General features: G+C 40.9%; 2 protein-coding genes across 2 annotated transcripts in view; both read left to right on the top strand.

Moving 5' to 3' along the window:
* The window catches only part of tgs1 (trimethylguanosine synthase 1), a 19,608-nt gene extending 13,462 nt beyond the window's left edge, over nucleotides 1-6,146 (top strand). The window contains exons 11-14 of the mRNA XM_030773525.1: nucleotides 3,377-3,520; nucleotides 4,115-4,331; nucleotides 4,537-4,615; nucleotides 5,981-6,146. Of these exons, the coding sequence (XP_030629385.1) occupies nucleotides 3,377-3,520; nucleotides 4,115-4,331; nucleotides 4,537-4,615; nucleotides 5,981-6,094 (554 nt within the window). The 3' untranslated portion in view covers nucleotides 6,095-6,146. The remainder of the gene's footprint in view (nucleotides 1-3,376; nucleotides 3,521-4,114; nucleotides 4,332-4,536; nucleotides 4,616-5,980) is intronic.
* A 1,555-nt stretch (nucleotides 6,147-7,701) lies between these two features.
* lyn (LYN proto-oncogene, Src family tyrosine kinase) lies at nucleotides 7,702-21,918 on the top strand. Its single transcript, XM_030773647.1, has 13 exons — nucleotides 7,702-7,796; nucleotides 11,222-11,358; nucleotides 11,798-11,852; nucleotides 11,967-12,072; nucleotides 12,960-13,058; nucleotides 13,558-13,661; nucleotides 13,956-14,105; nucleotides 14,798-14,950; nucleotides 17,117-17,299; nucleotides 17,668-17,744; nucleotides 18,958-19,111; nucleotides 19,972-20,103; nucleotides 20,768-21,918. The coding sequence occupies exons 2-13, from the start codon at nucleotides 11,227-11,229 to the stop codon at nucleotides 20,968-20,970; spliced, it is 1,548 nt and encodes a 515-aa protein (XP_030629507.1). The 5' UTR covers nucleotides 7,702-7,796; nucleotides 11,222-11,226; the 3' UTR covers nucleotides 20,971-21,918.
* Nucleotides 21,919-23,781: the final 1,863 nt, after the last annotated feature.

Raw genomic sequence — 23,781 nt, 5'->3', positions numbered from 1 at the left:
ACACACTAAAGAGTCAAAGCCTCTCCTCTCACAGGCACATTACCTCAGTTAACCACACAGCTGCTGTAAACAGAGTTGTCTAGTGGGAAAAGACAGATTTAGAGAGTTTTATGGTATTATCTTTGTCCAGTTTTGACTTTTGTTTTGAGATACTGACTTAAGTCACTTTTCTTTGACAGAGATATACCCATTTTCTGTTTTCTTTTCTCTTTTTTTTCTGTTTTTAACAATTGATTTAGTTACGAGCAGCACAGTGGCACAGTGGGTAGCGCTGTTGCCTCATAGCAAGAAGGTTCCAGGTTCGATTCTGCCCAGGGTCCTTTCTGTGTGGAGTTTGCATGTTGTCCCGGAGTCTGCATGGATTTTTCTCCGGGAGCTCCGGTTTCCTCCCACAGTCCAAAGACACTAAATTGTCCCTAGGTATCAACGTGTGTTTGTCTGTGTGTCTGCCCTGCAATGGACTGGCGACCTGTCCAGGGCGTTTCTCTGCCTTTTGCCCAACGAACGCTGGCGACCCTAATTATGATAAGCAGCTTTAAAAATGAGTGAGTGAGAGTGAGTGCGTGATTGAGTTACTCCTCCCAGTAAATTATGATATTAATTTATTCACAGAATCACATTTACACGGGGCTTAATTTTCCACAACAACGTTGGATCTTAAACGGAAATAATTGAAACTTCGTTTGAGTTTTTTCTGATGGCATGGTTCAGTAATTGTTCTGATGGCAAACTGTTCAGTGCCTTCAGCTGTCTGATGGTGCTCCCTGTGGTGGAAAACCTGAGACTAGAGAAACTGTCTTTAGGACGTCACACTTTTCGCTTGTGTTCGCGCCTTGAGCGCCAACAGATTAGCTTGTTTCTGGTTTTCTTTCTTTTGTTTTCTTTGTTTTGTTTTTTTTTAATCTCGTGTGATATCTCGCAATGCAAAAATATGATTAGCCGTTAAGCTGGCGAGCGCGTGAGGTTTTTGGTTTTTTTTGTTTTTTTAAACACATTTAACATCAATTCTGGATGTCAAGTGGGTTTCCTCTCGCCGAGTGTGTAAAGATGTCGTTATCAGAGATCAGAAAACCTCGTATGGTCGACGTCTCCCCCTAGAATCCTGTGAAGCACTGTGAGTAATGTGTTTTTATATGTTTCTTATCCAGCCTGTGAATCATAAGGCATTCAGAAAGCATTTGTAATTCTGTTTGAAAGAGAGATCAGAGACTTCGCTAGTATTCACTTATTCATGTCAACAGCGCCTGTGTTCTTTTCTCTGTGAGCTACAGAAAGCTACAGATCTTACCTCAGACCACAACTTTTCCTGATTAAATAAGGGGGGGGAGGGAGGGGGGTTGCCGGGGTGGGGGGGGGGTGGGGGGGGGCAGAGAGACATAGTCGAAAAGAAAGGAAGATAGAAGGAAACTACTTTAAAATACTTTTGAGGACATTGCTTTAGAATTCTGTTTTGGCTGAAAAATACGTTTTCGCAGTTGGCGCGTCACACGCGCAGGATTCAGCCGTTCCTCCAGTGTGTCCTCTCTTTCCACTGTTTATGATACAGATGTTCTCAGCACATAGACAACTCCCTTTAAAAGTCCTGTCAGTCAGTAAGGGACTTCACAGGACTACAGATAAAAGTACAACACATAACCACACTTAGATACACACACACACACACACACACTTGACGTATTGTCACTTGCACAGACACATACACACTCTGCACACCAACACATACTCTCTGCACACACTCCAGACTGACATGTAAAATCAGTCACACATGCACACAAACTTCGCATACGGACACAGACACACACACACACACATATATATATGTATATATACGCATGACCTAATCTGACACAGACAGCGAGGTGTGAAGCCAGAAAAAAAGAGGTGTAAATCATTCATAGTCAGTGTTGACCTATTTACAGGAAATGATTTCATATTTCCTCCTAACACTTGACACTCCCTGTTAAAAACCTTTACCAATCAGCAGCAGTGACTTACTGGCCCTGCTAACTTATCCAAGTGGCCTGGCACTTTTTGTCTAAAAGCTCTCAAATTAACAGGATCAGCAGGTAATTTGAGGCAGTGCAACTGGAAGTGGGGGGGGGGGGGGGGGGGGGGGGGGGGTGTTGGCATGCACAAAAACGGCGCCCCCTGCTGTTTAAAAGTGAACATGAACGAGGGAGTGCAGCAGCTCTGAGATGGTAGACCAAACAGGTGTTTATTCTCTGTGGAGAGAAAACTACATTAGGCGGAAAAAACAAAGATGGGTTTGTGGTGGGTGAAAAGCAGATGGTGTTGTTCTGTCCACACAGGCGGTAAAAGACATGGTCTGATAAACTTTTGCCGTCTCAGGAAACGGCGCAAACTTGGGTCTACCAGGGGTTTGAACACACGTGCACAACTCCAGTTGAGTGTTGACTTCACGCAACATTTTTGATGATGAAAATGTGTGTGTGTGTGTGTGAGAGTGAGAGAATGAGTGTGTGTGTGTGTGTGTGTGCACGCGCGTGTGTGTGTGTTTTAACCCTGTGACTGCAGATTACTTTTACTTTAGTTCTCTTTTGCAAAGTCATCATTTATGAGACAAACAGCAGTCTAATGTGATTTCAAGCTTTGCTGAGATTCAAGTTTTAAGACTTTATTGTCCCTGACAGGAAATTAGGTTTATAGCAAGGTTTACACACACACACACACACACACACACACACTCACACACTCACACACACACATAATTATATAAAATAAGACATAAATAAAAGAAAAATAAATCACAGTGAAACAGTAAAATATTACTTGGTTAAAATAGAGTGACAGAGAGAGAGAGAATATCGTTACTGTTAGACGAGACTGAGAAAGAAAGGATTTAATGATTTAAAGGATTTTGAAAAGGAGCGAGTGGAAGACAGAGACAAATTGTGCCATGTGCTAAGTCCTGGGAGCACAGGACAGCGTACACTTATTCTATTATTCTACACAAATGAGCGAATTACAGTAACATTTACTGTAGCACTTAACATGACAGAAGGTGATCGCCCCCTGGTGGTGTAAAGCTGTTCCATCGAAGCCCATTTGTATTAATTTCACATATATACATATCTACGTATACATTTATTTGCCAACAAACAGAAGAGTGACTGCTCCCTGGAGGTGAAAACCTGTTGTTTACAGTATTCAAGACTTTTACGTCCCCACAGGCTATGTCTCCTATTACATAGCCTACCTAACCCATAGTCTGTTTGGATTCTGTTTAACACAGTGTGAAACTGGAAAGCTAAAACATGGATATGATTTACTTTGTGTGCTGTCTGTTAAAAAGGATGTAAAAAAAAAAAAAAAACTGTAAAAAGACTTATTGAAATCACACTCATTCTTCCTGCAGAGGGCTGGTTCTCTGTCACTCCGGAGAAAATAGCGGAACACATCGCTCTTAGGGTCCAGAGCGGTTTCCAGTCCGATCTGATCGTCGACGCTTTCTGTGGAGTGGGAGGCAATGCCATTCAGTTTGCCCTGACTGGGGCCAGAGGTGTGTTCCACATCCTTTAGTCACGGTTAGACAGAGAGCTTGGCTCTGTTCAAACTATGTACAGGTAATAGTGTTCCAAAGTGACGCTGAAACAGAAAAATGAAAAAACACAAAACTTGCTTTGGCTTTGTTTGCCTCTCATGTTTTTTGTCTTGGAGTATAAATGTGTCTGTATATCTATCTGTCTGTCTGTCTATCTGTCTGTCTGTCTATCTGTCTGTCTATCTGTCTGTCTGTCTGTCTGTCTATTGTAGCTATTTATACCTGAATATTTAATTCATTTGCACAGAACAAATTTTGATGTATGCACATAATCACTTTTGACAGCAGTATACAGGAAATACTGGATACAGTGTAACAGGACCAGGTATAATGTGAGCCTTTTCCCCCTGTGTGTGTGTGTGTGTGTGTGTGTATGTGTGTGTGTGTGTGTTTGTGTGTGCGTGTGTGCGTGTGTGTGCGTGCGTGTGCGTGCGTGTGTGTGTGTTTGTGTGCGTGTGTGTGTGTGCGTGCGTGTGCGTGCGTGTGTGTGTGTTTGTGTGCGTGTGTGTGTGTGTATGTGTGTGTTTGTGCGCGCGTGTGTGCGTGTCTCAGTCATAGCCATTGATATCGACCCGGTTCGTCTGGCGCTGGCCCAGAACAACGCGCGGGTGTACGGGGTGACCCAGCTCATTGAGTTTGTGTGTGGAGACTTTCTACAGCTGGCGCCGCTCCTTCAGGCCGACGCGGTCTTCCTCAGTCCCCCGTGGGGAGGACCGGAATATCTGAACGCTGACGTCTTTGACATCAAATCCATGATGAGCCCGGATGGATATCCTTTAATGGAGTCTCTCTCCCTACTTAAAAAAAGACAAAAACAAAAAAAAAACACTGTTCTGGGATTTCACTTATATTGGTCATGAATAGAAGTGCATCTTTTTTTTCTCCGTTTCATTTGAGCTGAAAACGTAAGAGGACGCACACTTAATCTGAGATGTTCTGGTTCTCTGAAAAGTTTCTTCCTTAACTGTGAACACATTTGAAATTTTCAGGTTGTCCAAGATGATATCTGAGAACATTGTGTATTTTCTCCCGCGAAATGCAGACATGGAGCAGGTAAGAATGTTAAATACATCGATGTTGACAGTTTTCTGCTTCACATTTCTATGCACATGCAATGTTAATGTATAAAAATGATGTACTCTTTCTTTCTGTCTTTCTTTCTTTCTCTCTTTCTTTCTTTCTTTCTCCTGCCCTTGTCCCATCCACTAGTCTTGATATATAAACACGAAAAAATGAGCCAAGTCAAAGCATGCTGGGAGTTGTATTTCTTTAAAGTAGATGCCGCTGTGCTTTTGTAGGCTTTCTGAGCGCCGGGGAATAGCCCAGCGCTCCTGCTTTATTTAGCCCCAGCTCACATCTCAGTGGAAAAGGCCTGAGGCTGTTTGTGTTCTGTCAGATCAGAGGCAGTCCGTCTCCACAGTGGGTCCCAAGCGCTCTCACAGATATTTCACACACGCCACGTGCGATCCAGTGCAAAGCTCCTTACGATCTCTCTCCCGAGCGATACGAATTTCATCGCGTGTCCGCCTTTTTCAACTCGCTTTTGGAACTGAGTCATCTCTCTCTGTCTTTCCCTCTCTCTCTGTTTAAATTTATGTGTTTGTTTATTTATTTTTTTTCACCAAATGAATATTTCACTGTGCTTCAAAAGTAGCCTCTCTGAGCTATGATCAGCCGGTAATTACAGTGATGGAGTCTTTGATGTCATTTCCTAGCTCGCCTGTGAGGTTCAGCTTAGATTTTTTGTTCTGTGATTCCTCTTTTCTGTCGTTTTTCTCTTCTCTGGTCGACCGAGAACCAAACCGTCACGGTGACCAGAAGTCCCTGCCCAGCACTGATAGAAACCATGTGACTGTGTGTCGCTTTGAAGCCGTGTTACTGATCTCTTGTTAAGGGCTTGCTAATTAGCCAAATCAAATGTGTTTTTTGTTGTTGTTGTTGGAAGTGTTTTAACTAGATTATCAGTTATGTTCTCAAGTACATTAGTGGAGGAACAGTTAGAAATAGTCTGATCATTGACTTCTAGAAAATTCTGAAACTGCCCTTCCCCTTTCTCATTGCCTACAAGATATTTGCAGTGTGTGAGTGTAGGCCTACTTGCTAAACCACAGAGATATTATTTATTAGTGGGTTTTTTTTTATTAGTGCCAGTTTATGCTCAAACTCTATGTTGAGTTTAATGCTCATGGTTTTAGGTTACCAAGTAATGCATAATTTGGCGTGTTGCACTTTTCCCCAGCATGCTTTTAAACTGTTTAATTACATTAAACAGCAGTAATCATATCAAAAGAACGAAAAGAGCTGTTCTATATAGCCCTCAGTCCTGTGTATGTAGCATTGAGTTAAACTGTGCCTTTGTGTCGTCGCTGTATTGATGGTTTTTTGGTGTGTGTGTTTTTTTTTTACCACTCTACATAGATTGCTTCACTCGCAGGACCTGGTGGGAAAGTGGAAGTGGAACAGAACTATCTGAACAACAAACTGAAAACGATAACTGCCTACTTCGGCAATTTGATCAAGTCCGATTCTTAGTTTCAGTTGAAGAAACCTCAGTCGGACCATGTCTTCTGTTGGAAATGTTCGTTGTGTTGGTATTTTTAGTGAGTTGTTTTATATTTACAGTTGTACGTTGGTGCAACTTAGCGTTTTGGAAAGTTGTGTTCTTGATGACTTTTTACTATTATGTTGGAAATAAACCTTGAGTGTTTTACAGTACTAACGTATTTTCCATTAAAGTCGATCATATATTTAACATTGTGGGTTTGTTCTTGATTTACTAAATTCTGTCGTAATACATTGAACGTCCAGCCTCTATGTAAAAAAAAACACAACAGTTCAGATAAACTGTCGTTGACCCCCTAACTGTTTTGAAATATTTTTTCATTTGGCAATTTCGCGTAACTGTGGTAAAAACTAAAAAAAAAAATAACAGCCCAGCTGCAATTGCTTGAATTTGACTTTGCATGTCCATAAGAAGATAATTAATCTGTGCAGAAAGTGGAGTCTGATAGTCGCCTTGCTTTCTGTCTCCACTTCTCGTGTCCTTTTGCATTCGCCCTATAAATGCTGCCACATTGGTAGCCCTACTTCCCCTCGAACTGAAACTCGACAGATCGTCTCGACTTATTTTATGTTTCAGCTACAAGACCACTCGTTGTACCCCCGACAGAACGAGTACTGCTGGTGTTGTTGGAAGCATAGTTTCTCTTTATTCGTACACTAGTGCAAGTGATGTTTTCCGTAGTGATGTACACAATCTGAGATACCAAGAAAAAAAAAAGGTGAACGGTAGTCTTATAGAAACCCTGTGACATTCGCGGTTTTGTACAGCAAAGGGGGCTGCTCCGCTTGTCAGCCGGAGACCGATCAAACCACATCTTCCTCTCTTAAAAGCACCTGTCTGCATGCACGTTGTATAGGACAGCGCTCGATTCGCAGCAGTTTCATTTTTCTACATTCCCTCTGTATTGTGCACATCTATATGGTGATCGTCCTAGTTTGCATGCACGCCCACTACCCGTGTCTGTCCTTCACCGTCTCACAGTCCGTCCTGAGTAAGGCCAGCATTAATGTTTTACATAGGGAAAGTTCTTCTAAAGGATAGTACAGTGTCCGGACGAGCTGGTCTGATAGAGTGTCAATCATTGTTGCACATTGTTGCAACTTTATGTGACTGTTTAAGTTTCTTTTCTTTTTTTTTACTATTTTATTTTATTTTATTTTCGTTTGCTGAAGATGACACTTCAAAACTGTTTTTTTCTATCGGTCATTAAATGGATTTATTTATTTATTCAAATTAAATTAGATAATTATTCAAATTAAACTGGTTATTATTTTTTATCTGAAAGCGGAATTAAATGCCTAGTTGTCGAGGTCTGAGACATCCTTCATCCCACAGAACTTAATTTGGGCGACAAACCCTTCGTTGTAGCAATTGCTATGGCAGCTTTTCTTCTGTCTTCTCACGTTTAACTGAGACAATCCAAAGGTCTCGTACCCTGGGCTTTTGAAACTGCGAAGCCATGGTGACATTATGCAAATAATCAACGCAGTGAATAATGTACCAGGAAGTTGCAGAAAGAGCAAAAAACAGCCCACTGGACTTGTTCCTCATTCTGAATGTAGTCTTATTGCTCGTGTGAACGCTACGTCCGTTTCAATGAGTACTACAGCGGTAGACTCCCACCAGTTCTACTGATAATACATTTAAATGCGTCTGAACTACATTTGACAGGTACGTCTGCGTTTTATCACCACCATTTACTCCACAAATGTTCGTTCGTTCGTTTGTTTTATTTTTTTTAATATAAACTTTAATTGTTCCTTTTTCCACTATGTTTGTTCATCGTTTAATGTTCTTTGTGTGAATGTATACTGAATGGATAATATCCGATGCACCCCCGGGGTTGACCGACCGTAGCGGCTTTACTTTATAATTGATAGGCAGACATTCCACAAGTTCCGTGCAGATTGCTTGGGAACTGGGAAATGCGTGTTAAGACTTCGGAGCTCATCAAAAAAAAAAAATCTTTATAACTATCTGTGACGTTTAAGAATCATAGCAAGCATATCTGTGGCATTCTTTACGACTAGGGAATACATGGTGCGTGTATCTGCTCGTTTTAGTTATTTTATACTATGGGTCGCAGGCTGGACGAAGCACACGGATCAGACTCGTGTGTGCGTGCGCATGTGTGTGTATGTGTTGAGAATCAATAAGGGAGACTCCCGAAACCCTTCCCGCGCAGTTCCATAGTCTAAATAAGACGAAACAAAGATCTTATTCGTGTTATCTTACTATCAAGTCCTCAGAGGGCTTTTGTAATCAAATTCAGTCACGCTATTTTGTCGCATTGCACCACTGGTTTGTCACTTGAAGTATCACTTCCCAGAATGTCTCCAACAAGTTTTTAGTTGTCATCAGCAGAACTTACCATTGACGGCCTGCATGGCAGCTCTGTTTGTATTGCAGTTGTCACTTGAGGATTACAAGTACACCCACTGTAACCACCACACAGGTGACTGTGTTAGCCTACGGTCTATGGTGTAAGAAAAAAAGTGTGAACAGCGACAATTTATTCACCCACTTCAAATATAAGGCTGGACACACCGAATTTGAAATCGGTTCGCATCGTATCCACCTCTGATTTGAGATTTCGTTGCTGGTCTTCGTAAAAACAAAAGAAAGAATTAAAGAAAGGGGGGGGGGGGGGGTAAGAACAGACTAGATAGGCCTCGCTTTCTGAACGGTTTCTTCGTGTCAAGTTAAAACCCTTTGTCACATAGAGCCATGGTCAAAGGAGGAAGCGTGTAGCCACACTAGCCCACACGCATTCGGGCTAATCGGTCCATAGCCCTGTTACCAGTTTCCTGAGTGCACAGCAACTAACACACAGCCTTGCAGACAAGCTGCAAGAGAACTGTCGGCCTTTCAGGTGTAAGACCATGCACGTGCCTTTTGTTTCATCCGCTTGGTTCACCATTTTTTGACAGATGATATTTTGTCAGATGCTGAAAGGTCGTTTGGGTTTTTTGTATATATATATATATATATATATATATATATATATATATATATGATTAAGACCGTACTCTGAGGTGTTTTGTGTTGAGCAAGAAAAAAAAACTGCAATTAGAAAGCTGTGAAAATTGGCAGCTAACATAAGGGTTCATTTCATAGAGATTATTTGGAGTTTCTCCCGTCAGGACAATGGTTACTTCCCTGAGAATTTAGAGATGTCCTCTCTTCTGTCATTATTATGTGCCCAGGTGGCACACACCTGTTTGACATCCTTTCCATCCTGGTTTTCGTTTTGATTTTTCCACCTGCACTAAGATTACACACTGGTCTAAAGGATGTTTCAGAGTTCCAGTGCACGAAACCTCTCAGTTCAGTTTTGCCAAAGTTTGCTCAGCTCTCATCAGTGTGCTAAAATCTCCTATTGTCTTGACGATATCTATCCTCTAAACTATTCTGGTTTGAAAGTTACTGTAATGCATTATGATAAGTTATTCCCAAACTTCTTCATTGGCTGGAGCATTTTCAGATTACATTTGATTGTAGAGCATTCATTGATGGAGCAGGAATTACTGATGTGTTCTGGTAGCATATAGTTCCTGTTTTCTTAATGTTTACACAACTTTAGTGGGTCAGTTGATTATTAATTTAACAGAAAAAAAAAAGCTGATAGGGAAAGGACTTGTAACAAAGTGCATTTGAAGCTAATTTGGATGGAGAGCAACAGAGTTAAACATTTCCTTTAGCGCCAAAGATTGCGGAAATAATATCCCAACAATAAATCCGCAAAATTTCCCTTGGGAAGAGAAAACATTCAGCCAAGAACTGTTTTAATCCAATAAATATTACCTTGCACTCTTCGTACTTGTAAACATACTCCACCCACTCATCCCATTCTGCTGTAGTTCTGTCTGGTCATTCTGCATGATAATTGTAAATACCAGCGTGTGAAGCCGACTGGTGCGACTCAGACTCGACTGTCTGTGGAGACGAATTGAGAAAGAAGTGAAATAAGCTAGCGTTAGCTGCTCATTACTGAGTGAACAGAGAGAGCTTATTGCGTCAGGAGCTTGAGTAGCACACACAGTTTCCTGCTGATAAAGCCAAGACCAGACATTGCGAATTTTAGCTGACCAACATACAGTACATTTAATATGACGGTTTCAAGGGCTTGGTCAAATAGTTTCTCGCGAGCGTAAAATGCACGTTAGGTGTTTGTGCGGTCAATGTTTTACCTTCGGTAAAAGTTCTGTATTGTTCGAAAGACTTATGCATGCATACCGAGTGAAGTGAGATTTAACTTAAAATGAGATCAATCTGTTTTGTTTTCTTTTGTTTTTGTTTTTTTTTTCTTTTTTGTATGGACTTTTGAGGAAGCCACAGGGAGTTTATATAAGTCATTGATTAACTCTTGGGATAGATGTTTTGTTAATGGTTCAGCTGACCATGAAATAAAACCTTTCAAATCAAAGTAGTCCAAACAAACAAACAGAAAGTTTCCACGTGTGTGTGTGTGTGTGTAATATTATGGGTTAGTTAGCAACATATAGGCTCAATGCAGAAACCAAGCAGCCCCCCCCCCCTCTCCACCAACCTCCCCCAAAGAACAAGAAAGGAAGAAGGAAAAAAAAACTGTTTAGCACATGTCACAGGGCTTTTTTTACCGTGACTTTTGTCTGACTGAGACTGTGAAGTCTACATGCCTTCACTTGCCAAAGTGAGGCCTCTTAGTCTCTCACAAGTATTTCTCTTTGTGGTTGTTGTTGAGTTCTGAAGAAAGTTCTAACCAGACAACAGAAAAAGCCAACGCTGAATCAGCTGAGGATTAGGCAACGGAACCACAGCTTGTCTTTAATGCTGCATCCATCCATCCATCCATCCATTCATCCATCTGAACTGGGTTGATTTCTGACCATTACAGAAGCTAATTATTCTCATGTTCCCCTGTTGTGGTTTTGTTTACCTTGTTCAAGTCCTGCAATACTCGTTCAGAAACCAAGTCATGTGATACGTCAGGATGTTTGTGTTAACTTTGCATGAACTGCCCGGACCGTGGCTGTCGTCCCATGGACATGGCTGTAGTCCTCTTACTCTCTCTCTCTCTCTCTCTCTCTCTCTCTTTTTCTCTTCTTCCCTGGCAGAAATCATGGGTTGTCAAAAATCCAAACTGAGCGACGATCAGAACGGAGGTAGCTTTCAAGTAAAGAAGCGACAGCCAGTACGTACTGACCAAACTGTATATGTGAGAGATCCAACCTCCAGTAAACCTCATATGATAGTAAGTGAGACAGATGGGGGAGAAAAAAAAAAGCAGTTTCTTTCTCTTAACGAGTTGAGTCTCATATTCCCTGAGTGACCTAACCAAATGGCAGTGCTTGTTTAAGAAGACTCTTTTAGCGGCGGGTTTTGTTAAGGGTTGCGTTTTCTCAGTGGGCAGAAGGGTAATTCTTAGACTATTTTTAGCACGTGCCTAGGTATACTTCAGCGTTCAAACACATACCATAACTTTAAAATGGCTGAGGCCCATAACTGCTCAAAGGGCTGGCATTTCGAAAGTCAGAACTTAGTTATACACAGTTATTGTGTAGTAGACCATATATGTATTTGTGTGTGTGTGTGTATGTGTGTGTATAGATAGATAGATAGATAGATAAATAGATAGATCTGTGTAATTTTATATTATATATTCATACACATTTATTTGTTTGTTCTGACAGAATAATGCAGAACCCCCAGGGCTGCTCCCAGGTCAGGTCTTTCAGAAAATGGAAGGTTGGTTTGAATACAGGCACAGTTTCATAATGTCATCATGTCCCACGTTTCACTGAATGAAGTCATCTGAAAAGTAAAAATACTCTTACTGATGAAATGTGTCGTCTGTGGCAGAGCAAAATGAGACCGGTAAAATAGTCATCGCCCTGTACCCATACGAAGCCATACATCCTGAGGACTTAGGGTTTAAGAAAGGAGAGAGACTAAAAGTTCTGGAGGAGTAAGTACCCTGCTTTACACGCTGTGTCTTTGAAAAGGTTCTTTTTACACTCTGTGTCTTTGTATAGGTTCTTTTTACACTCTGTGTCTTTGAATAGGTTCTTGCTACACTCTATGTCTTTGAATAGGTTCTTTTTACACTCTGTGTCTTTGTATAGGTTCTTGTTACACTCTGTGTCTTTGAATAGGTTCTTGTTACACTCTGTGTCTTTGTATAGGTACTGCTTACTCTCTGTGTCTTTGAATAGGTTCTTGTTACACTCTGTGTCTTTGTATAGGTACTGCTTACTCTCTGTGTCTTTGAATAGGTTCTTGTTACACTCTGTGTCTTTGTATAGGTACTGCTTACTCTCTGTGTCTTTGAATAGGTTCTTGTTACACTCTGTGTCTTTGAATAGGTTCTTGTTACACTCTGTGTCTTTGTATAGGTTCTGTTTACTCTCTGTGTCTTTGAATAGGTTCTTGTTACACTCTGTGTCTTTGTATAGGTTCTTGTTACACTCTGTGTCTTTGTATAGGTTCTTGTTACACTCTGTGTCTTTAAATAGGTTCTTTTTACACTCTGTGTCTTTAAATAGGTTCTTTTTACACTCTGTGTCTTTGAAAAGGTTCCTTTTAGACTCTGTGTCTTTGTATGGGTTCTTTATTAAAAGAGCTTCAATTTTCAGATTCAAACATGTCAAATTCCAGTCTGTCTTGGAAGTCACTTTGGACAAAAGCATCTGCTAAATGAATAAACACAAATAGAAATGTAAATAATATGCCATTTGATCTAGATGAACCTGAATTAAAAATCTAAAAAGAGTGACTTGTTTGTTTTGCAGCGGTGCATTTGTTGGTCGGGTGTTTGTGGTCCGATGAGAGTGACGTGTCGGTTTTGTTTTACAGGCACGGAGAGTGGTGGAAAGCCAAGTCTCTGACCACACGCAAAGAAGGCTTCATCCCTTCCAATTATGTGGCACAGGCCGACACCATGGAAACAGAAGAGTGTGTTTCATACAATCATGTTTAATTGGTCCACAGTGAACATGCTTTGACAATGTGTTTTTTGTTTTTTTTTTGTTTGGTTGGTTTTGTTTTGTTCTGTGTATTGTTTTTGGTTTCAGGGTTTTTTTTTTTTCTTTTTCAGCGTAAACCCCTTACACCAGACATAATCTTTTGATAGAGTTGGGGGTTTAAGGCTGAAATCATTTTGAATAATTCGACATATTTGGAGGCCGGCGACTTTAGTAATGTCTCACTGTTTAATGCGTTTATCTGTTTATCTTTTCTATTATCTAACTTATACAAACACATGAAATAAATATAGTGACTTAAATACCTTTAGCTTTAGATTTAACTCTGGAGAAATGTTTGTATCAAAGACGTATTCAACTGTCATCATTTTTGTTTGATTCTTTTTCTACAGAGCAAAGCACTAAAGTCCACTTTAGAGACGATTAAGGTCATGTTTGTGTTATAACTCGTATTTTCTTTTCCCTTTTAGATGGTTCTTTAAAGACATCACCAGGAAAGACGCAGAGAGACAACTTTTAGCACCTGCCAACAAGGCAGGCTCTTATCTCATTCGGGAGAGTGAGACTTCAAAGGGTAAAGACTTGTGTCAAATGTTTTGCCAGAACATTTTTATTGCCAAAGTTATTGTCAAAGGTCACAATCACATCTGGCCTGTCTTCAGGGAAGTTTAAAATCGCTACCAAAAATACTTACGCAGGTGCGTGTTCACACGGCAGTGTAAGATGTTCAGGCTGAAAATGGCATAAGCCGTAAAGTTCGTCTCCTGAATCACGGTGACGTGAAATCTACTCAGACGTACACACAGACGTGATGTGATGCCTGTGGTCTAGTGTGTCTTACTTGCTCTCGTTGTTTTGAATGATACAGGTAGTTACTCCCTGTCCATACGGGATGTGGACGTCCACGGGACAGACGCCGTTAAGCATTACAAGATTCGGTCGCTAGATAACGGAGGCTACTACATCTCACCCAAAATCACCTTCCCAGACATCGGCAGCATGATTAAACATTATCACAGTGAGTCCGTGTTCTTTACAGCATGTCACTGTATGGCAGTGAGTCTGTAATCTTTACAACATGTCACGGTATGGCAGTGAGTCTGTACTCTTTACAACATGTCACGGTATGGCAGTGAGTCCTGTATTCTTTACAACATGTCACGGTATGGCAGTGAGTCCGTGTTCTTTACAACATGTCACAGTATGGCAGTGAGTCTGTGTTCTTTACAACATGTCACAGTATGGCAGTGAGTCTGTGTTCTTTACAACATGTCACTGTATGGCAGTGAGTCTGTACTCTTTACAACATGTCACAGTATGGCAGTGAGTCTGTACTCTTTACAACATGTCACGGTATGGCAGTGAGTCAGTAATCTTTACAACATGTCACTGTATGGCAATGAGTCTGTACTCTTTACAACATGTCACAGTATGGCAGTGAGTCTGTACTCTTTACAACATGTCACGGTATGGCAGTGAGTCCTGTGCTCTTTACAATATGTCTGATGTGCTGTGGGTAACACTGAAGCACAGATGAACTATGCAGAAGTGATACTTTACTTACACACGTAGTCATGATGCTTGTGGTGTTTACAGGCAGATGCTGTGAAGTGAGTCTGTGAGCTTTACTATTTAAGGACGTACGTGGTTTGCAGGGATGTATGCAAAGTGGAATTTGTGACTTTCATCTTTTATGTTCATGTGTTACAGAACAAGCAGACGGTCTTTGTCGAAAGTTAGAGAAACCCTGCGTTAAACCCAAAGCCCAGAAACCGTGGGACAAAGATGCATGGGAAATTTCGAAAGACTCTATTAAATTGGTGAAGAAACTGGGAGCAGGGCAGTTTGGTGAAGTGTGGATGGGTGAGTCGTCAAAAGAATAATCTCTTTAACACTGTGCACTCTGTTGACTGATGAACTTTAATCTTTGACGACAAGAAAAATTGGTCCTGTTCAACGAAGTCAACAATTCCCCATAAATAGAGACGGAGAAAAATGATAATCGACGTTTCGTCTGGTGAATTTCACACCTTATGTTATACTGTCTTGTCAAACAAAACAAAACAAAACAAAACAGGTGAGATTACCAGGGAAGCGTACACCAAAAAAACAAATAATGAATTTGCCCCTGTATAACTGTCGATGTTATTGTACATGTAACACAATGATTTACTACAAAATATAAAGTCAGTTAAAATTTATAAGACCATTTCACACCTTTTTAAAAAACAAAACAAAAAAATTATTCTTTTAAACTGACCTCTCCGCTCATCTTTTCATGGATCGCGTGAAAGAGCGTAGGTAGCCTTTGGCGCAGAACGTGAGTCATTATGTTATATTTGCGGTGTGTGATTAAAAACTATTTGTGAACTGTTAACGTGGGGACTGCCCAGCACGTACACACTGGATTAACCTGAATCATTATTTACCAGGATTAGCCAGTCATGTCAAAACTGAATTGGAGCTGTAATGGGCCATTCACCGTGTCCTCGGGACCAGATTTGAGAAGCGCAGCGATAAGTGAATTAGCGTTTGTGTCTGCTCTGTTGTGAGGACAATTGTGCTTCTATACAACATCAAAGCCTTTGATTAATCGTTAAGATGCGAGTGGGGGGTTTATTGTTGTAACCTTGTTCTGTCAGGACCAATAGACGAGAGGCGGGCGTATTCAAATCTGAAATGTTCCTGCTTTGAAACGAGGTGCAGCGGCTATGAATGACCAGCTTTTACAACGTCTCGTTGGCACCTGCAGCAACAGGGTTTTTTTTTCTTCTTTCTTTCTTTCTTTCTTTTCTTTTCTTTTTTTTTTTTTTTTATCAGGGCCATCTGAGAAGGAAACTTGCGTGTCGCTGACGTGAAATTTGCATTGGATATCGTTAGTATTCACGAACCCCCTTCCCTCTCTTCGGTTCTGATGAATTGCAGGAAGCGGTCGGCTTTGCAAATATACAAATGCGCTGGGACCGCGCGCTCTCAAGGTGTTTCCTTCATTTTTCCCTGGGTCTGTCTGGCACAGAACTGTGCCCGGCGGCGTGTTTGGAAGACAGTCACCTCTGGCCATTCTCCTCCATTCAGACAACCAGAGTTTGTTATGTCTAAGAGCGACTTGTTTTTCTCTAACTTATAACCACCATCGAAAAGACACTGAACTCTTCTGCGTAGTCTCATAAACTAAGTGATGTCAGTTGTTGTTTGGTCAACAACCGTTGACAAAAACCGTTTTTGTGCCTGAAATGACCGGTGATTACTGGGGGAAAAAAAAGAAATAACAAAACAACTGCAGAATTTTTTTTCCATATGTTGTTACATTAACGAAAAAAAAAGTCTCATAGCTGTGGTTTTGACACCACTTTGAACTGAATATGATTTTCACGTTGCCCCTGTCACATGCAAAGTGTATCGGAGGTGTTTGGCTGACTCGCAGTAAATTACAGGCAAATGTCGGGCTGGGTGGAGAGCTGATAGAGAGGAAATGACCGTTTAGATTTACAGGACAAATATCCTGGCCTCGCTCTCTCTCTCTCTCTCTCTCTCTCTCTCTCTCTCACACACACACACACAAAACCTCTCTCATACTTTATAATGGGATAGGGTTGTGAATACGAAGAAGTAAAATTTCGACATAGCTGATTAGCAGGAAGACTAAAAAGTCAAAGAATAGCATTTTGAAGGGGCAGAGCGGAGCAACTTGTTTCCATAAACGACCAAACAGTTTCTAGAGAAGTATTCAAAAGAAAGGGTTAAGTTTGGCTTTCCCAAAATGTGGTAGTTCTTACCACCTCCTCTTCCTGCAGTCAGTTTTGTCTGTGTGGTTTCATATGCTGGTTTCAACCAGTTAAAAGTTTGTCATGAATGTAAACTGATAGATTTCTCTCGTGGCGTAGACATTTCTGCTCCAGGTCTGATCTGTGTGGTTTCAGGGGTTACCATGGCTATTGTATCTGCTGCATGAACACACTGACAGTCAAAGAGGCTTAATAAATGCTTTTGTGTTTGTGTGTGTGTGTGTGTGTGTGTGTGTGTGTGTAGCTTACTATAATAATGCCACCAAGGTGGCGGTGAAGACGCTGAAGCCGGGGACTATGTCCGTGGAAGCGTTTCTGGAAGAGGCTAATCTAATGAAGACCCTTCAGCACGACAGGCTGGTGCGTCTTTACGCTGTGGTCACCAAAACAGAGCCCATTTACATCATCACCGAGTTTATGGCCAATGGTACGGTAATGTTAATCCTAATCCTAATCTTAATCTTGATACTAATATTATGTTCCTTAATGCTGAGAGCAAAGAAAAGTGAATGGAGATTCTGATGACGTGCTCCCTTATTGCCTTGCTGCTCCTCTTGTTGATTAATAGGTTTAAGATTAAGGTTTTGGGGGCATTTTAAAGGTCACACAGAAAACCATGTTTCACAGCCACAAAGCGACAGTGTCATGTCAGTCATCAGAATGTATCTGAGGTCTGTTTCTGTTTTTCTGTGTCATTCAACTTTGAAAATGTTTGCCATTTTTCACTAAAGAGAATTCTCTCTCTCTCTCTCTCTCTCTCTCTCTCTCTCCCTTTCTCTCCTTTCTGTCTTTCAGGCAGTTTATTAGACTTCTTAAAAAGTGAAGCTGGCTCTAAGATACAGCTGCCAAAGTTGATCGATTTTTCTGCTCAGGTAAAACATGTTGTTAAGCTTTTTTTTTTTTTTTTTTTTTTGGTCTGCAGACTCTGAATTAACCTCACACAGTTTAACACACATTGGATTATGTCACATTTTCCACTGGTTCAACAAAAAGAGGAAATGTGAGAGCGGCGTTCTGGTCCATCGTTTTCAAAGGTTTACAAAATGACTTCATATGCGTCACACCTCTTACAAGAACATTTACCGGAATGGATATGAACCATGTCTTAACAATATTGTAAAAATGTGTGTGTGTGTGTGTGTGAGAGAGACAGAGAGAGAGAGACAGAGAGAGCGCTGGCTGGTAATACTCTGTTGTTATTCGGCGATTCATTTTACAGATTCAGTAAGCTCAAAATCAGACACATAGTTGTTGGTAAGCTGGTGTGTAAACACAACAAATTGTCCTGGAAATCCACACAGAATTCATTTTCAGAGGTACTTGATTCTAACTAACACTGACAAAGCATGACTCACTTATCTGTGGGTAGCTGTGGTTTAAAGTGCCCTCATGATTACGTTGACTCTGTCCTTTGTAGAACTGCACTGTAATTTTAGATTCTGTCAGCTTAGAAGTGTCAGTATTATCCTGATTTCTGTCTTTAAAATTACTTTAACACTGAAAAAAAAAGTGTTTTGTGAACACAATCTGAAGAATATAGTATTGTTTGAAATACAAACCAACCACATATGGTTAGCTTCACATGAAATATGAATAAGTTAAGTAAAACACCGGACAATGAAGGGAAAATTTGAGATTACACTAGGAGAAGATTCCGGTAAAGAGTCTCCCCACAGTTGCACATCCTATTGCTGGGAGTGAAAGAGGATGTGGATAGAGAAGTGAGCCAGTGTTTTTTTTTTTGTTTTTTTTTACTTTTTTTTTTTTTAGGGGTGGGGGTGAATATTTAGACCATTAGACACTGGTTAAACCAAATTTTAAAAAAGGGTGTCTTTTTTGGTTTGTTTGTTTGAACAGCTCACTTTCTATTGAGAAGGAAAACGAAACAACATTGTGTTGTTAATTTACTGCATTTCCGTACTGACGGCGCGTTCCTGATTTAGCGACGAATACAAAAACTCGCTGTATTTTTGCTCTCCTTGTAGTTTTGGATAAAAAAAAAAAAGAAGCAGAGTTTGAGTTTAGAGTGAGGGAAACAGTGCTGAGCTTTGCTGTTTTTTTTTTGTTTTTTTTTTCTTTGTACAGATAGCTGAGGGCATGGCTTACATCGAGAAGAAGAATTACATCCACAGAGACCTGAGAGCTGCCAATGTGCTGGTTTCAGAAAGCCTCCTGTGTAAAATCGCAGATTTCGGCCTTGCCAGAGTTATTGAAGACGACCAGTACACTGCCAGGGAAGGTGGGTGGAAGGCCTTTTTCAACGCGGCGAAAAAACCCCCCACACAAATTCACAAATCAGAAGAACGTGAAGGGGAAGAACATTTCTGAACTATTTACACTGGAATTTTAGTTTTTTGGCCCCTTCTGTGGAAAGGCGATAACAACAGACACACACACACACACACACACACACACACACACGCTCTCCTACCCTCTTTTCTCACCTACACACCTTTTCTTAAATGGATACAACACCACAGCACGTTGTACAAATTTGCTCTTTCTCTGGTCTGACTGGACAAAGCTATAGGAGATCCAAAGTATTGCAGTGTCTAATGGAAGCAGGAAAACCATACTCAGCAGTTCAATTCCACCCCGGTGCTGGAAATGGGGGCGGGGTAAGGGGAGGGGGGGGGGGGGGGGGTCATTTTCTGCAACCTCTCTCCTTACACAGGCGCACGGCCAAACTCTGCATGTTGCGTGTGCTAAGTTTCATGTGAAGTTTTCCTGCGTCAGCAAAGCTAAACAGAGAGCTGGGTTTTTTTTTTTCTAGACTGCTTTCTCTAGACCAGTGCTGAGCTGACAGAAGATGTTAACACATGAAAATCTGACCCTGTTGATCTAGAACTCATATAACCTCTAGAATGAAAACGAAACATTTATGTATTTAAATTTCTAGAAAATTTTTTTTGACCCCATAGAAAGTCATATCTGCACTTTCTCACGCAATATAATTTCATAAACAATAAGCTAAATTTACCTTTTTTTTTTTTTTTTAATTTATTTGAGGACCAGTGGTCTCAGCTGATGTTCTTGTTTGGATAATGTGACGCTTTGGCAAACTGATCAGATCTGGGTTCTTGTTTCCTTTCATCACAGGAGCCAAGTTCCCCATCAAGTGGACCGCACCTGAGGCCATCAACTATGGTTCCTTCACCATTAAGTCTGACATGTGGTCTTTCGGGGTCCTGCTTTATGAGATCATAACTTATGGAAAAATACCTTATCCAGGTAATAACATGTGTTATTGCAACTCACAAAATTAGGAATATGAAAGTAAGATTTTCATATTTTCAGCATTTTAGTGTTTCTCGTGTCTTAGGGAACTGGATCATATTCAGACCTAGTGATGGGTCAGCAAGTTGAGTTTTTGACACTCTGTCTCCATCTACTGGTTGATTATATATAAGCAGACAAGTTAAAGGTGACTTTCGAGAGGACCGCACACGTTTTGATTCCCGTTTCCTCTGGCAGTACTGCTTCTTTCTCTACACAATGTTAACCGATGTTCGACCGTACTGTAATAATTGTTCTTCTTTTCTAATAACTGTGATGTTTGCAGTTATTAACACCCAGAGTGTAATGTTATGATTGTGAGCCTAATTCAAACACTGTTGTACAGTCATTTTGGCCAAGAATGTTGTACTACTCGTACTACTTTTTTTTACCATTGTTTAAACAAAGTAGTACGAGGATTTTTTTTTTCTCCATCTGTCAATCAAACAAAAACAAGTGACCCAGCTTTGTCTTTTGTTTTCGCTTAGACTGATTGATTGCTTGGATAGTAATGGTTTCAGATTAAGTGTTTTTGATAGAGTCTGAGATTATTTCTATCTGTGCCTATGCGTAACTGGGTGTGTTACCGTCTGTGTTCTCTCCTGTCTACACTTTCTAGGCATGAGCAACGGAGAGGTCATGACGTCTGTTCAGAGGGGTTATCGGATGCCCCGCCCCGAAAACTGTCCCACGGAGCTCTATGACATCATGACGGACTGCTGGAAGATGAAACCGGACGACCGCCCCACGTTTGACTACATCCAGAGCGTCCTAGACGATTTCTACACGGCTACAGAAGGCCAGTACCAGCAACAGCCATAGGAGGGCGCAGCGGAGACGGGTTTTGGATTTTGCTTTCAGAATGATGAGAAGATCAAACGCGTGTAAGAGTTCACGTGTACAGATATTTAAAGATAAAATTCACTTTTTTTTTTCCAGTTGCTTGCTTACCTCTGAGCGAGACTGAAATTAATGAAAATTATCATGGGTGATTTTTTGTTTTTCCCGGAGGCTCTTCCTGTTTGTTGTTACCGTAAGATAGGAAGACGACAGTTTGTTGTTTTTTGAAGAAGAAGAAGAAGAAGAAGGTGCCACACCAAAGCTGTTTGGAACAGATAAGTGAAACAGGTGGCATCTCCTGGCAGAATCACCCTGGTAGCTTTAAAATACTCTACTTCAGATTGAAGTTTCACTGCTTTTGTCCTCGTCCCGTGCTACTGAATCTCATCCGTCACATCATTTTACTGCCTCTACCCTGGTAATGTTTTTTTGTTTGTTTGTTTGTTTGTTTTGTTTTCTTTGTATGCTTCTTCGTTTGTTTGTTTGTTTATTTTTAATAATGAACTGAGAATACTCAAGATCTCATCAGATGAGACTGATTGATTTACAGCACTTTGTCTGGGAATAAAGTAGCAAACCTGGTTGAAGTCCGTATTCGGAGAGTATTTCGGTAATCGGCCCCATCCCATGGTGCTCCACCGCTCCCTTACGCCACTCGTCTGTATTGACCGGATGAGAGACACCACTGAGATAGAGTCTGAAAGACAAGTCATGTGACGCATACACTTGTTGTTGCTTCAGCGCACTCTGTCCTGTTTAAACTGTAGAACCGAGAGAAGGACACGCGGAAATGAAGCCACTTTAGAGAGGAGGGTGAAAGCCCCTCAGTTCAAACACATAAAATACATATCTGATCCAGGTCTGATTGAGTTTGGAAAACCATTCAACAAATTTGGGACTGCATGGGATCTGTTTGCCTGTGTTTTTTTCCCCTAAATATGTGTGTGGGGGGGGGGTGGGGGGTGGGGGGTGGGGGGGGGGGTCCTGTAAACATTCCTGGTACATTTGCCTGCTTGGCAGTGAAAGAAGCTAGCGCCTGTACATAGTATCTAAACGTTAGGGCTTATTTAATGGACGCCGTGTTCTTTTTTTTTTCTTCTTTTTAGACAGTGGTCTTGTGATCTTAAAGCTGTCTGTTTTTTTGTTTTTTTTAAACTGTCTGACCTGAAACAGATGATCACAAACTGCACAGTCAGCCTGCATCATTTCCACAAGCATGACAGAGAACACAGTGAGCTGGGATAATCATATCGCTTCATTTCCCTCATTCTCTTCATTTTAAGGTTCTCCTGTAAGTCCACTTTGCCTGGGTACATAGCATTCATTGATTATCTGTGTGATTTAAATTGTGTTTTGGTGCAATAAATTGTTTCCTTTTACGGAGCCATTAAATGTCATTCTCAAATGTCACACCATCTGTTGTCTGTAGTTTTAAAACGCTCTTTTGTATCAGTTTTTACAAATATTAACATTTGGTTTCCATGGTTACCCATCTTAAAAAAAACAAACTCAGGGCTAGTTTTAATGCCACTGTCTTTTGCACAGGAATGACCTTTTTAAGCTGATACAAGAATATAATACTTGCCAATATGTTCTTGATGATTTTGTACATTTTTATCTTGAAATGTAATATAATAAATAATAATAAATATAATTTTAAAAAAGAATTATACACACTGCCTTTCTGTTTGAGTCATTCAAGTGCTATAAAACAATCGCCCCTCTAATTTCTCCTGAATGGACCACGAGCCCGTTGTAATGTTTTCTCCATGTATTTTCATTTGCTTGTAAATTCCTCACATGGTGCTCAGGCTTGAATACACACTTCAGAAAAATACTTTGTACTTAAAAACAATGTGTGTGGCTAAAGAGCTCTGAAAATCAAGAAGTTCATTTTTTTTTAGTGCTTGTACTTTCAACCAGGTTCAGTTATACTGTAAATTTTCAAAGCCACTTATCCTAATAAGGGTCACAGCGCTCATTGGGCAAAAGGCAGGGAAACACCCTGGACAGGTCGTGAGTCCATTGCAGGGCAGACACACACACTCACACCTAGGGACAATTTAGTGTCTCCAATGTCACCTGACCTGCATGTCTTTGGACTGTGGGAGGAAACCCACACAGGCACAGGGAGAACATGCAAACTCCACACAGAAAGGACCCTGGCTGCCCAGCCAGGAATCAAACCCAGGATCTTCTTGCTGTGAGGCGACAGGGCTACCCGCTGCGCTACCGTGCACCCCGGGCTGACGCAGTCAAGGTCATTGTGGGTATGTGTTGAATCAAACCCTGCATACACACCAGCACTGTAGGATAAGACCCTGGAAACATTCACCTTTGCAAATGTTAACCAAGCGTGTAAAGATTACCGATGTGCCTTGTCCTTAGTGTCGGGGTAGGCATTGAGAATTGCTCTCCTGCTTGTGTATTCCAGCCTTAATTAAACACAACGTGATTTTATTAACCGGGTGCTGTTCAGTACCCTAACAAGCTAAAATCAGGTGGGTTTGTGAAGAGTTGGAGAAGACTGTAACCACATCTCTGCTGACAGAGGATGTCCCAGCACCGGGTGCTTGACCTCTGAGCTTATCTAATGATCACCATATTTGATACTATGACAAAGCATTATTTTAGTGTTATTCAACATCAAGTCATGTTTCCAGGCATTTGAAGCAGGGAACGATTTGTAATGTAATAGTATGAACTGGAAGTTGTGTCTATTTTTTAAAGTAAAAGTTTCACATATGTCACAAAGTAGAGCACATCAGTTCAGTTAAACGACGGGCTATCGTA

Source organism: Chanos chanos, chromosome 5, assembly GCF_902362185.1.
Source record: "Chanos chanos chromosome 5, fChaCha1.1, whole genome shotgun sequence".
Classification (NCBI taxonomy): domain Eukaryota; kingdom Metazoa; phylum Chordata; class Actinopteri; order Gonorynchiformes; family Chanidae; genus Chanos; species Chanos chanos.
Note: the sequence above shows the minus strand (reverse complement) of the source record. Positions and strands in the feature narration are given on the sequence as shown.